The 12,908-nt window shown below is 48.5% G+C and overlaps 1 protein-coding gene across 4 annotated transcripts in view; it reads right to left on the reverse strand.

Moving 5' to 3' along the window:
- The window catches only part of LOC118657438 (zinc finger protein 345-like), a 17,029-nt gene continuing 4,121 nt past the window's right edge, over positions 1-12,908 (reverse strand). For all 4 annotated transcript variants that reach the window (XM_036311465.1, XM_036311463.1, XM_036311462.1 and 1 more), the window contains one exon: positions 1-2,767. In XM_036311465.1, the coding sequence (XP_036167358.1) occupies positions 615-2,767 (2,153 nt within the window). In that variant the 3' untranslated portion in view covers positions 1-614. The remainder of the gene's footprint in view (positions 2,768-12,908) is intronic.

Here is a 12,908-nt window from a genome sequence, read left to right on the forward strand (position 1 = left end):
AGTGCATGAGGCAATCAATCAATGTTTCTCTCTCTCCTCTCCCTCTCTCTAAAATAAATAACAAAATATTTTTACAAAGAGTAAATTCTGAATTATTGTATAAGCCAACGTCATGAGCAGCAGACAGTTCCAAGTTCATAAACTGGATGGCGGAATTATCTCATCACAAATTATCACCCAAGATGAACACGTAGTCATTCCTCTGCAAGCTGCAATTCATTACTGCAGCGTGTCCGTGTCCAAATTAGTCCTAATAGGAAAGCTGACCCCCTGGTCATTTCCATTTTGCCACAATATACATGAGACCAGAGGTCAGCGTACATAAGCACATTGGGGTGTTGACTATTGCAATGTGTTTGGACCTGCCAGGTGGGAAAGATGAAAGGAATTAGCCTCAGAATCTAGGAGCACCATAAGCCAAGAAGAAGAAGGCCTGGGAAAGTCAGAACGAGTAAAATACTTACACACACTTCCAACATAAATAAAACTTATGGGGAATCTCTCTCCTGTGCATATTCAGATATAAGAGTTTCAATTCAGACAAATGACTCCCCAAAATGTTTCCTCCTCAAGTGGTGTTACACCGAACAGGAAATTGCTCATTCCCAGCACACTCAAGGCCGTTCCGCAGTGTGAACTCGCTGATGATAACGAAGTTTGGAGCCATAGATAAAAGATTTCCCACATTCACTGCACTTATAAGGCCTCTCGCCAGTGTGAACTCTCTGATGGTAACGAAACGTAGAACTGTAGATAAAAGATTTCCCGCATTCGCCACACTTATAAGGTTTTTCACTCATGTGAACTCGCTGATGATAGCGGAGTTTGGAACTATATATAAAAGACTTCCCACATTCACTGCACTCGTAAGGCCGTTCGCCAGTGTGAACTCGCTGATGATAACGGAGTTTGGAACTATATATAAAAGATTTCCCACATTCACTGCACTCATATGGCCTTTCTCCTGTGTGAACTCGCTGATGATAACGGAGGGAGGCACCAGAGGAGAAAGACTTCCCACACTGGCTGCATTTGAAAGGTTTTTCTCTTGCGTGAACTCTCTGATGGTAACAGAAGATGTCACTACCGGCAAAAGATTTCCCAACTTCGCCGCACTGGTAAGGCCTTTCTCCAGGATGAACTTTCCGGTGTTTTCCGAGGCTACTGCTTGTGGGAAACGACTTTCCACACTCGCTGCACTCATAAGGCCTTTCCCCTGTGTGAACTCTCTTATGACAATGAAGGGCATAGATCCTGGTAAAAGATTTCCCACATTCACTGCACTCAAAGGGCCTTTCTCCAGTGTGAACTCTCTGATGATAAAGGAGGCTACTTCTCCGGGTAAAGGATTTCCCACAGTCACTGCACTCATAGGGCTTTTCTCCCGAGTGAGTTTTCTGATGAGACTGGTAGGTCGATCGACAGATAAAAGACTTGCCACACTCACTGCATTTATACGGCCTCGTTCCTGTGTGAATACTGAGATGGTAACGAAGGCCGGAGCTCGTGGTGAAACATTTCCGGCACTCGCTGCACTCGTAAGGCCTCTTTCCCAGGTGGCCTTGCTCATGATACCGAAGGGTGAAGCTGTTGGTGAAAGACTTGCCACAGGTACCGCACGCATAAGGCTTTTCTCCTGTGTGAATTCTCTGGTGGCGAACAAGCTTCCACCTGTTATTAAAGGATTTCCCACACTCACCGCAGTCGTAAGACCTTTCTCCGGTGTGAACACTATGATGGTAGCGAAGGGCCATGGGGGTGATGTAAGATTTCCCACATTCACTGCACACGTAAGGTCTTTTTCCCGTGTGAGAGCTCTGATGATAACTGAGGCCCGCAATAGAGGTAAAGGATTTGGCGCAGTAGGTACACTTATAAGGCTTCTCTCCAGTTTGAACTCTCTGATAGCGAATGAACGCTGAGCCACGACTAAAAGATTGCGCACATTCACTGCACATGTAACTGTTCTCTCCGCTGTGCCGAACCCGGGGATAAATAAAGACAGGCTTGTGGCTGAAGGATTTTCCACATTTGCTGCACTTGGACTGCCTGGGACCTGGATGAATTTTTCGATGCTGACTGAGGGTTGAGCTTCCATGGGAGAATTTTCCACTTTCGCTAGACACGTGAAAACCCTTCCCTGTGCGGACTCTGGGGTGCCTAACAAATGAGGATTTGTACCTGAACGGTTTTCCACATTCACTGGACGCAAAACATGGTCTTGCCGTATGGAAATTCTGGTCCTGAGCAAGCATGCGTTGGGGGTTGAAAGCTTTCTTGCCTTCTCCAGAAGAGCCAAGGCTTATTCTGCTCTGTGGAGTTATACACGGGGTGACTTTGGTTGGCTCCTCCCTGGTTTGAGTGAGCCGTGGCTGCTGATGTCCCAAGCTGGGCAGGAAGTCCCTCTCACCCTGCTCAGAGGCCAAGGTCTTCCCTGACAGGTGGGTGCTGCCGCTCGTCACGAATGAGGCCTTGTCTGCACGACTTCTGAAGGGCTCCCCTACCATGTGCTGCCCCTCTGGCTGGTGACACTTTGCACCGAAATAAAACCGTTTTGCGCATGCCCCACACCTCAGCAGTTTCTGGCTGTGCTGTGTCCCCTGCTGCTCGACCAAGTGGAAAATGTCCCTCAAGACCGGCCCACAACTCTCGCAGGGGTGTCTCTTCTGGGAAGACGAGGCTGCCTTGGGATTCTTCCCCTGTGAGATTCCCACAGAAACCCTTTGTTCGCCGGGTGCTTCCACATCGTCGGCTCCACAGCAGCAACCTGAACGCAAAGAAACACCGGTGAGATACATGTTGACTAAAGGGAGGGGAGAACCCCATCACACATACTCACGTGTCAGCCCTAGCCGGTTTGGCTCAGTGGATAGATCATCAGCTGGCGGACCGAAAGGTCCTGGGTTTGATTCTGGTCAAGGGCACACTCCTCAGTTGCAAGGTCCTCCCGGGCCTGAGCCCTGGTCGGGGTGCATACAGGAGGCAACCAATGGATGTGTTTCTCTAGCATCAATACTTCTGTCTTTCCCTCTCTCTCTAAAAATCAATGGAGCCCTAACCGGTGTGGCTCGGTGGATAGAGCGTCGGCCTGAGGATTGAAGGGTCCCAGGTTCGATTCTGGTCAAGGGCATGTACCTTGGTTGAGGGCACATCCCCAGTAGGGGGTGTGCAGGAGGCAGCTGATCGATGTTTCTCTCTCATCGATGTTTCTAACTCTCTATCCCTCTCCATTCCTCTCTGTAAAGAATCAATAAAATATATTAAAAAATAAAAATCAATGGAAAATTATCCTCAGATGAGGATTAAAAACAAAACAAAACAAACAAACATCTATACTAATAAAAGGGTAATATGCTAATTAGACCAGGAGACCTTCCGGACATACTTCCAGACAAAGTCATGGTGGCAGGGAAGAGGCAAAGGCGGTTAGGGGCGATCAGGCCAGGAGGGGAGGGCAGTTGGGGGTGATCAGGCTGGCGGGGTGGCCAGTTGGGGGTGAACAGGCCGGCAGGCAGTGGGGGGCATTTGGGGGCGAGCAGGCAAGCAGGGTGGGGGCGAGCAGGCTGGCAGGGGAGCAGTTGGGGGCGAGCAGGCTAGCAGGGGTGGGGGCAGTTGAGGGCAAGCAGGCAAGCAGGGTGGGGGCAAGCAGGCTGGCAGGGAAGCAGTTGGGGGCGATCAGGCTAGCAGGGGTGGGGGCAGTTGGGGGCGAGCAGGCGGGCAGAGTGGTTGGGGTGATTAGGCAGGCAGGCAGGTGAGCGGTTAGGAGCCAGCTTTCCCAGATTGCAAGAGGGATGACCAACTGCCGGTTTAGGCCCAGGGGGATCAGGCAAAATCCTGCAGTCGGACATCCCCCGAGGCGTCCCAGATTGGAGAGGGTTCAGGCTGGGCTGAGGGACACCACCCCCTCCCCATGCACGAATACTGTGCGTCAGGCCCTGGCCAGGAATCGAACCGGCAACCTCTAGGTGCATGGGACAATGCTCACTCCACCTATTTAAAAAGTTGGGAGAGTGAAGGAAAGCCAAGGTGGGGCTGCTTTAGCTCATTGGGAAGTCAGGGGAGAAGAGGGCCTTGGAGACAGGATGTGGGGAGCAGGGACTCCAGGTCAAGCAACCACTGCCCACTGCTCCCCTGATCATAGCTTCTTGGAGAACCTTAGAGTTTAGGAATGAAAAGTCCACACCTGTTGGAAGCCGGCCCATCCTTGCTGCTTGACACAGTCGCTGCAGGAAAGAAACATCTGCACAGCATATGTTTCAAGGGACCTGGCGTATATAGCATACTGTTCTTAATATGTTTGCTCCCCTTAGCACTGTGTGTTTTAACCAAGGTCACCTCTCCTAGAAAGGTTGTTTCCCCAGGTAGGAATTTTTCCCTGAAGTCAGGGAGGGGATGCCTCTCCTAGAAAGGTTGTTTCCCCAGGTAGGAATTTTTCCCTGAAGTCAGGGAGGGGATGAAACTCCTTAACTAAGTGCCAGGCGGGTAGTTAATCACTAGAAACAATCATGCTTAAGCTACATAATCTTTACTCCCTGGAATGGAGATAAGAAACGCCCTAACCATTGTAATAGAAATTGACAGGATTAAAATCAACTGGTATAAATACGGATGTAACAAGACAATAAACAGCAGAACTTTGCTGGAGATCCAGACCAGAACTTGGCTGGAGATCCTGGCTGGAGATCCTGGCTAGGCTGCTGATCAACTGAACACTGTCTCCGTGTCCTTCCTTCTTCGCCGACTCCGTCTACACCTTTGGGGACCCCTGGACCTGCTGGGGTTGGACCCCGGCACACACCGTTAAGTGGAAGGCTGCTCTGAGTCTTTGTCCTGAGACCCTTTTATTTTTCCTGCAGGTGAGAACCGTAGGGCAGAGTCAGCAGCATACTCATGAGCTTTTCATTTTTGTTTTAAAATATTTTTATTGATTTCAGAGAGGAAGGGAGAGGGAGAGAGAGAGAAATCAATGATGAGAGAGAACCATGGATCAGCTGCCTCCTGCACGCCCCACACTGGGGATGGAGCGCACAACCTGGGCACTCGTCCGGACCATGACCTCCTGGTTCACGGGCCTCTGCTCAGCCAGAGCCATGCCAGCCAGGCGCCGGTGATTTTCACATGTTGGTGAATCAAAATGAGTGTCTAGGGCAGTGATGGCGAACCTATGACACGCGTGTCAGAGGTGACACGCGAACTCATTTTTTTGGTTGATTTTTCCTTGTTAAATGGCATTTAAATAGCCTATCTAATAATAGACAAACATGGTAATTGACCGTACCTTCGCTATGCCTCCCATTGGCTAATCAGAATGATATGCAAATTAACCACCAACAAAGATGGCGGCTAATTTGCATACTGCAGGCAGGGCGTGTCAGCACCATCCCGCCTGCCCCGCCGCCATCTGGGCCTGCTATTTGCTACCCGGGGGGGGCACGCGTCCCGTGTGCAACCCGACCCGGGGCAGCCGGGCGGGGCAGCAGCGATCGGCTGGCCCACCTGGGCATCCTGTGTGCGACCCGACCAGGGGAGGCGGGGCGGGACAGCGTGGCTCCTCTGTCACCCCAGCTTCCTCATCACAGCTCCCTTGGGGGCCTAAGCCTTTAGTCGGACAGCCCCCGAGGGCTCCCTGGTTGCCAGAAGGATTTCTGACTGCAAGCTTAGGCCTGATCCCCCGGGGAGTGGGCCTTAGTCGACGGGCAGACATCCCCCACGGGGTCCTGGACTGTAAATGGGCGCAGGCCGGGCTGAGGGACCTCCTCGAAGTGCACAAATTTTTGTGCACCGGGCCTCTAGTATAAAATAAATATCAAAAATATAAATCTTTGACTGTGGTTGCAAATATCAAAAAATTTCTATATGTGACACGGCACCAGAGTTAAGTTAGGGTTTTTCAAAATGCTGGCACGCTGAGCTCCAAAGGTTCACCATCACTGGCCTAGGGGAATTTTTTTACTGTTCTTTGGTCTGTTTCACTGTTTTACTTTCATCTTGGGTCTGTCGGGCTTTAATGGGGTTTTTGTTACGTGTTCCCCTGACTTCATCTGTCCTGTGGGTGAGCTGGCATGCATGGCATTTATTGGGTCTCTGTTCTCTATTTCCCGACCGTGGTAACTGGTTGGGGAGGGGAATTACAAATCATTTGCTTCCAAGTCTCGTTGACTGGGGAAGATAAGGTCTTGGGAATCACCAGCTGGCTGAATGTGGTTCACATGGTTTGGCCTTGTTTCATTTCTTGTCTTAGTTTCCCTATCCCTCCTGCCCAGGGACGTTCCTAGCTCCTTACTATCCTGCCACACGTCCCCCCTCAAGACTCCCAGCCCTGAAGTGACTTAGGGGTTGGTGAGGAAGGCTGCGTATTTTCAGTATCTGCTCTCTGCTGACAATGGCGGCAGACCTGGCCTGGGTCTGGAGGTCTCCCCATCTGACCTCAGGGAGGCAAGGGAGTGGGGCCTGAGGCTGGAAGAGAGAGGCCGCTGGCTGAGTCTGCTAAAGGGGGAGCGGGCTGAGATCCCAGAGAACCGTCATGCAGCCACGGAACTGCAACGTCCTAAAGGAGACACTTCTGACAAGACGTGTTGTGCAGTGGGGGGCCTGGGGCATTACTTGGTAAGGGTTCATTCAATACGACAAAGACAGAAAAACTCCTTTTCTGGGGGAGGAGAGTAAGGTTATTTGTTTTTATTTTAATTTTTAAAAATATATTTTTATTGATTTCAGAGAGGAAGGGAGAGGGAGAGATAGAAACATCAAGGATGAGAGAGAATCACTGATCGGCTGCCTCCTGCACGCCCCCCACTGGGGATCCAGCCCACAGCCCAGGCATGTGCGCTGACTGCGAATCGAACAGGTGACCTCCTGGTTCACGGGTTGACGCTCAGCCACTGAGCTATGCAGGTTGGGAGAGTTTATTTTTTAAATACATTTTTTATTTCAGAGAGGATGGGGGAGGGAGAGAGATAGAAACATCCATGATGAGAGAGAATCACTGCCTGCCTCCTGCACACCCCACACTGGGATGGAGCCTGCAACCTGGGCATGTGCCCTGACCGGGAATTGAAGGGTGAACTCCAGGTTCACAGTTTGATGCTTAACCAATGAGCCACACAGGCTGGGCTACACATCTAGATTTTTATTAATTTATGTATTAAAAATATGTTTTATTGATTTTTTACAGAGAGGAAGGGAGAGGGATGGAGAGTTAGAAACATCGATCAGCTGCCTCCTGCACACCCCCCACTGGGGATGTGCCTGCAACTAAGGTGTCTGCCCTTGAGCAGAATCGAACTTGGGACCCTTGAGTCCGCAGGCCGACGCTCTATCCACTGAGCCAAACCAGTTAGGACCACCTCTAGATTTTTAAATAGACCCTCTCCCTTGGCTAAACTTGGTAGCCTTCATTACGGGCATGTAAAATTAGGTTTCCACATTCCTGGAATGCCTTTGGCATCTGTCTAGCTCAGTGGTTCTCAACCTTCCTAATGCCGCGACCCTTTAATACAGCTCCTCATGTGGTGGTGACCCCCAATTTCATTGTTACAAATTGAACATGATTAAAGCATAGTGATCAATCACAAAAACAACATGTAATTATATGTGTTTTCCGATGGCCTTAGGCGACCCCTGTGAAAGGGTCGTTCGACCGCCAAAGGGATCACGACCCACAGGCTGAGAACCGCTGGGCTAGATTAAGGGAGTAACATCACAGCTGACAGGCTGCCTCATCTTTCAGCAGGTCCGACCTGAGGAAGGGCCTGCACAGGTGAGTTCCAAGGGGCTCACCTGTAACTTTTCTTCAGGTGTCGCTTTTACTCCCATGGGACCTCGGGGTCACACAGACCTACCAGGACTCAGTTTTTTTGTCATCGCTTGCCTAGAATCTTTTTAGGAGACTGACTGCCTGGTGTCTATCTTACCCGAGGATGGAGGTATCCATGATGAGTGTAAGTGATCGCTGATTTTTTTGTTTTATTGATTTCAGAGAGGAAGGGAGAGGGAGAGACAGAAACATCAATGAAGAGAACCATTGATCGGCTGCCTCCTGCACGCCCCCTACTGGGCATGGAGCCTGCAACCGGGGCCTGTGCCCTTGACGGGAATTGAACCAGGGACCCTTCAGTCCGCAGGCGGACACTCTATCCACTGAACAAACCAACTGGGGCGATAGTTAATTAAAAAAAAAATATATATATATATATATATATATATATATATATATATATATTGATTTTTTACAGAGAAGAAGGGAGAGGGATAGAGACTTAGAAACATCGATGAGAGAGTAACATTGATCAGCCGCCTCCTGCACACCCCCTACTGGGGATGTGCCCGCAACCCAGGTACATGCCCTTGACCGGAATCGAACCTGGGACCCTTCAGTCTACACTACCTATACTTTCATACAAACTCAAGTCATGGAGAAACCTCTACTCATCACACACCTACACACACACACACACACAAACACACACATGACTCAAATTCACCATGCAGGCTGCACATATACCTACATACAACCACTTGCCAAACAACCACACACACATACACACACATACACAGAAGCAGACAGGCGGACGCTCTACCCACTGAACAACATCGGTTAGGGCGCGATAGTTGATTTTTAAAGTTTGAGGCAGCTGTGTGTAATTGTGGTTATAAAAGTGGGGCTGTAGTCACTCTGTCAGCTTCTTGGTAATCCAAATCTAGGTGAGATTTCTATTTTAGTTAAGTATTTGGCTTCCATAGTAGCTTTTCTTTTTGTAGGAAAAGTTTCTGTTTATCTGGTGAAAGTGACTATAAAGACAAGCTTTAGGGGGCACTCGAGTGAAATCAACTTGCCATTCCTTTCGGGGGTACGTGCCCCGGTGTTGTACTGGCATCGAGTGGAGAAGGAGGAAGGTGACTTTGGGGGTACGGTAGTTCTTAGTCAGTATGTCCCCGCATAATAAGGGAATGGGGCACCCCGGAACTACAAGACGTGACTGAGGGAGATTTCCTGAGGCTGCAGCTGAGGGGCTGAGTGTAACAGTACCACTGAGGGTACCACTGAGGATATGTATTCACCCCGGTGGTTAAACAGGCTTAGGAAGAAAGAGGCCCGTTGAGTGAGTCAGAGCAGCGAAAGCAGCCCCCCGTCTAAAAGCAATGCAGCCCTGACCGGTTTGGCTCAGTGGATAGAGCGTTGGCCTGTGGACTGAAGGGTCCCGGGTTCGATTCCGGTCAAGGGCATGTACCTTGGTTGCAGGTGCATCCCAGGTAGTGGGTGTGCAGGAGGCAGCTGATCGATGTTTCTCTCTCATCAATGTTTCTGACTCTCTATCCCTCTCCCTTTCTCTCTGTAAAAAATCAATAAAATATATATATTAATAAATAAATAAATAAATAAATAAATAAAAGCAATGCAATGGACCCGGCCAGCATGCCCCAGTGACGGAGAGTCGACCTACAAACCAAGAGGCCAAGGTTCAATTCCCGGTCAGGGCACATACCCAGGGGGCAGGCTCCATCCCCAGTGTGGGGTGTGCAGGAGGCAGCTGATCCACGATTCTCTCTCATCACTGATGTTTCTTTGTCTCTCTCTCTCTTCCTCATTGAAATCGAATTAAAAAAATATATATTCAAAAGAAATGCAGTGGGTTTACCTCTGGAGCCCAGGACACGCCCTTCTCCAATGGCCCTCCCTCCGTATGGCGGCGGGGGGGAGGGGGGGGGGTGTGCTCCTGCAAGGGGTTGACCCTGAGACTGGTGAGCACCCCTTCTTGTCCTCAGGAATAACACCATCCCTCTGCAGTCTGTTGTAGTCCGGGCGCAGGGTGACCCTGAGGGGCACAGGGGCGCCTTTCGTTTGCACCGGGCACAGCTTTTTACTCTTCCTCGGCCCTGCCTCAGTGGTCAAGGACACTGGGATCGATTTCCACCAGTTGCTCTGTGGGGCCTGGAGTCCCAAGGCAACTTCTGTGATGCGCTTCTGGTGTTTAAATGTATCCCCAGAAGTGCTCAGCTCTTGGCAGACTTGGGGTGTTTTGCTTTTTAAATTAATTTTTATTTTATTTTTAAAATATATTTTTAGCCCTGACTGGTGTGGCTCAGTGGATAGAGCGTCGGCCTGCGGACTGAAGGGTCCCAGGTTCGATTCCGGCCAAGGGCATGTACCTTGGTTGTGGGCACATCCCCTCAGTGGGAGGTGTGCAGGAGGCAGCTGGTTGATGTTTCTCTCTCATGGATGTTTCTGGCTCTCTATCCCTCTCCTTTTCTCTCTGTGAAAGATCAATAAAATATATCTTTTTTTACAAAAAGAAAAAAAATATTTTTATTGATTTCAGAGAGAAAGGGAGAGATAGAAACATTGATGAGAGAGAATCATTGATCGGCTGCCTCCTGCACGGTCAGGGCACATACCCAGGCAGGTGCCTTTGACTGGAATTGAACCTGGGACCCTTCAGTCTGCAGGCCGAGGCCCTACCCACTGAGCCAAACAGACTAGGGCAGTGGTCGGCAAACCACGGCTCTCGAGCCACATGCGGCTCTTTTTCCCCTTGAGTGTGGCTCTTCCACAAAATACCACGTGCGGGCGTGCGGTTGACTTAAAACTTTAAGTAAAGTTTATTAAGTTAATTTTAGGGAACGCTGTGGATGGAGTGAAAGAAGATGTAGTGTCGAGGACGGAGAAAGGTGTGTGGAGACGGTTTGGACACAGAGAGAGGGTGAACGAAAGGAGACGGACGGAACAAGTCTACAAGACGCGTGTGGGTGGGACAGTTGGAAGGGGTCGACCTCAGCGGACGTACCTCCATCAGATGGAGGACGTTTTTAGCAAAGGCCAGCTTAGGAGGACCCTGATTAAGTTAATAACAATGTACCTACCTATATAGTTTAAGGTTAAAAAATCTGGCTTTCAAAAGAAATTTCAATCCTTGTACTGTTGATATTAGGCTCTGTTGGCTAATGAGTTTGCCGACCACTGGACTAGGGCATTGTCTTGAGATTTGCAAAACAAATCTCAATGGAGAATACTGTTATAATTCAGAGACCTATTTACAGGCCAGACTTCCCGGTCCCTGAGTTTGTATAAAATAAAATGAGGGGTCCTAACCGGAGTGGCTCAGTGGGTAGAGCGTCGGCCTGTGGACCAAAGGGTCCCGGGTTCGATTCCGGTCAAGGGCGTGTACCTTGGTTGCGGGCACATCCCCAGTGGGCAGATGTGCAGGAGGCAGCTGATCGATGTTTCTCTCACATCGATGTTTCTAGCTCTCTATCCCTCTCCCTTCCTCTCTGTAAACAATCAATAAAATATATTTTAAAAAATCAATAAATCAATAAAATAAGGGGTGTTTTGTTTTTTCTTCTGGTTACTGACCTTAAAGGTGGACCAATGTTAAGACGTCCGAGGAGGGGATTTGAGGCCTGCTTTTGGTGCCGCCCTTGTTGTCTCTGTTTTACCTACAGGTAGACAGTACAGCCGATGACCCGGCATGAGGCCGCTGGTACCCGGATGTGGGACATGGGAAGAAGCACTAACTCAGTTTATGAGAGTTCTATAAATCATCCTAGTTTATTTATTATTTTTTAAAAAATATATTTCATTGATTTTTTACAGAGAGGAAGGGAGAGGGATAGAGAGTCAGAAACATCGATGAAAGAGAAACATCGATCAGCCGCCTCCTGCACACCCCCCACTGGGGACGTGCCCGCAACCAAGGTGGATGCCCTTGACTGGAATCGAACCCGGGACCCTTGAGTCCGCAGGCCGAGGCTCTATCCACTGAGCCAAACCAGCCAGGGCACAGTTATCTTTTTTTTTTATTTGACAAAGTTTTCCATGTATTTTCAAACATTGAATAAGCTTGATAAGTCCAAAATTTCTCTTTTATAAGGAGAAAGAATAAATCCTTGAGGTACTACAGGAGCCCTTTAGAATAACTCTAGCCCTAACTGGTTTGGCTCAGTGGATAGAGCGTCAGCCTGCAGACTGAAGGGTCCCGGGTTCGATTCCGGTCAAGGGCATGTACCTTGGTTGCGGGCACATCCCCAGTAGGAGATGTGCAGGAGGCAGCTGGTCGATGTTTCTCTCCCATTGATGTTTCTGACTCTCTATCCCTCTCCCTTCCTCTCTGTAAAAAATCAATAAAATATATTTTTAAAAAATAGAATAACTCCAAGGCACTTCTAGGTTAAGAAAAATTCTTAAAATTCAAAACTTGGGAAGCTTTGTCAAACATGCTTGATCTAAGGATTATATATGGTTACGAAATAAAATTAAATAATTATTTAGCTAAGGTGGCAATAAAAAGTATGAAACAATACAGACTGGCAAAACTTTAATTCTTAGGATTGAAGATGAATTTCCTTGAAAGTAAATCAAGTATCTGATAAATGATTAACACAATCATTTGACAAATAAGTAGAGCCCTAGTCAAAAGGCAAAATTAAAAGAGACTAAAAAAGTAGCAGATTTATCGAAAATCTTGACCAGGGCTCCACTTATTTCTTCAAAACTATGAGATTTTAAAGTTAATTACTGATGTCATTTTCATGACAAATTTTGTAACAGGAGATAAAAACAGTAACTTATTCGAACCCTAGCTGGTTTGGCGCAATGGATAGTGTCGGCCTGCAGGCTGAAGGGTCCTGGGTTCGATTCCAGATGGGGGCACATGCCTGGCTTGCAGGCTCGATCCCCAATAGGGGGGTATGCAGGAGGCAGCCAATCAATGATTCTCTCTCATCATTGATGTTTGTCTCTCTCTTCCTCTCCCCTCCTCTCTGAAATCAATAAAAAAATACTTTTAAAAAAAGTATTCCTGCAAACCAGGTAAAACATATTTTGTTAATGATTTTAAAAGACATGAAACAAATTCAGACTAGCTTTAGTATTAAATATTTTTCCAGAACGTGACTAAAAAAAAAAAAAT

This window comes from Myotis myotis, unplaced genomic scaffold, assembly GCF_014108235.1.
Source record: "Myotis myotis isolate mMyoMyo1 unplaced genomic scaffold, mMyoMyo1.p scaffold_m19_p_55, whole genome shotgun sequence".
NCBI lineage: Eukaryota > Metazoa > Chordata > Mammalia > Chiroptera > Vespertilionidae > Myotis > Myotis myotis.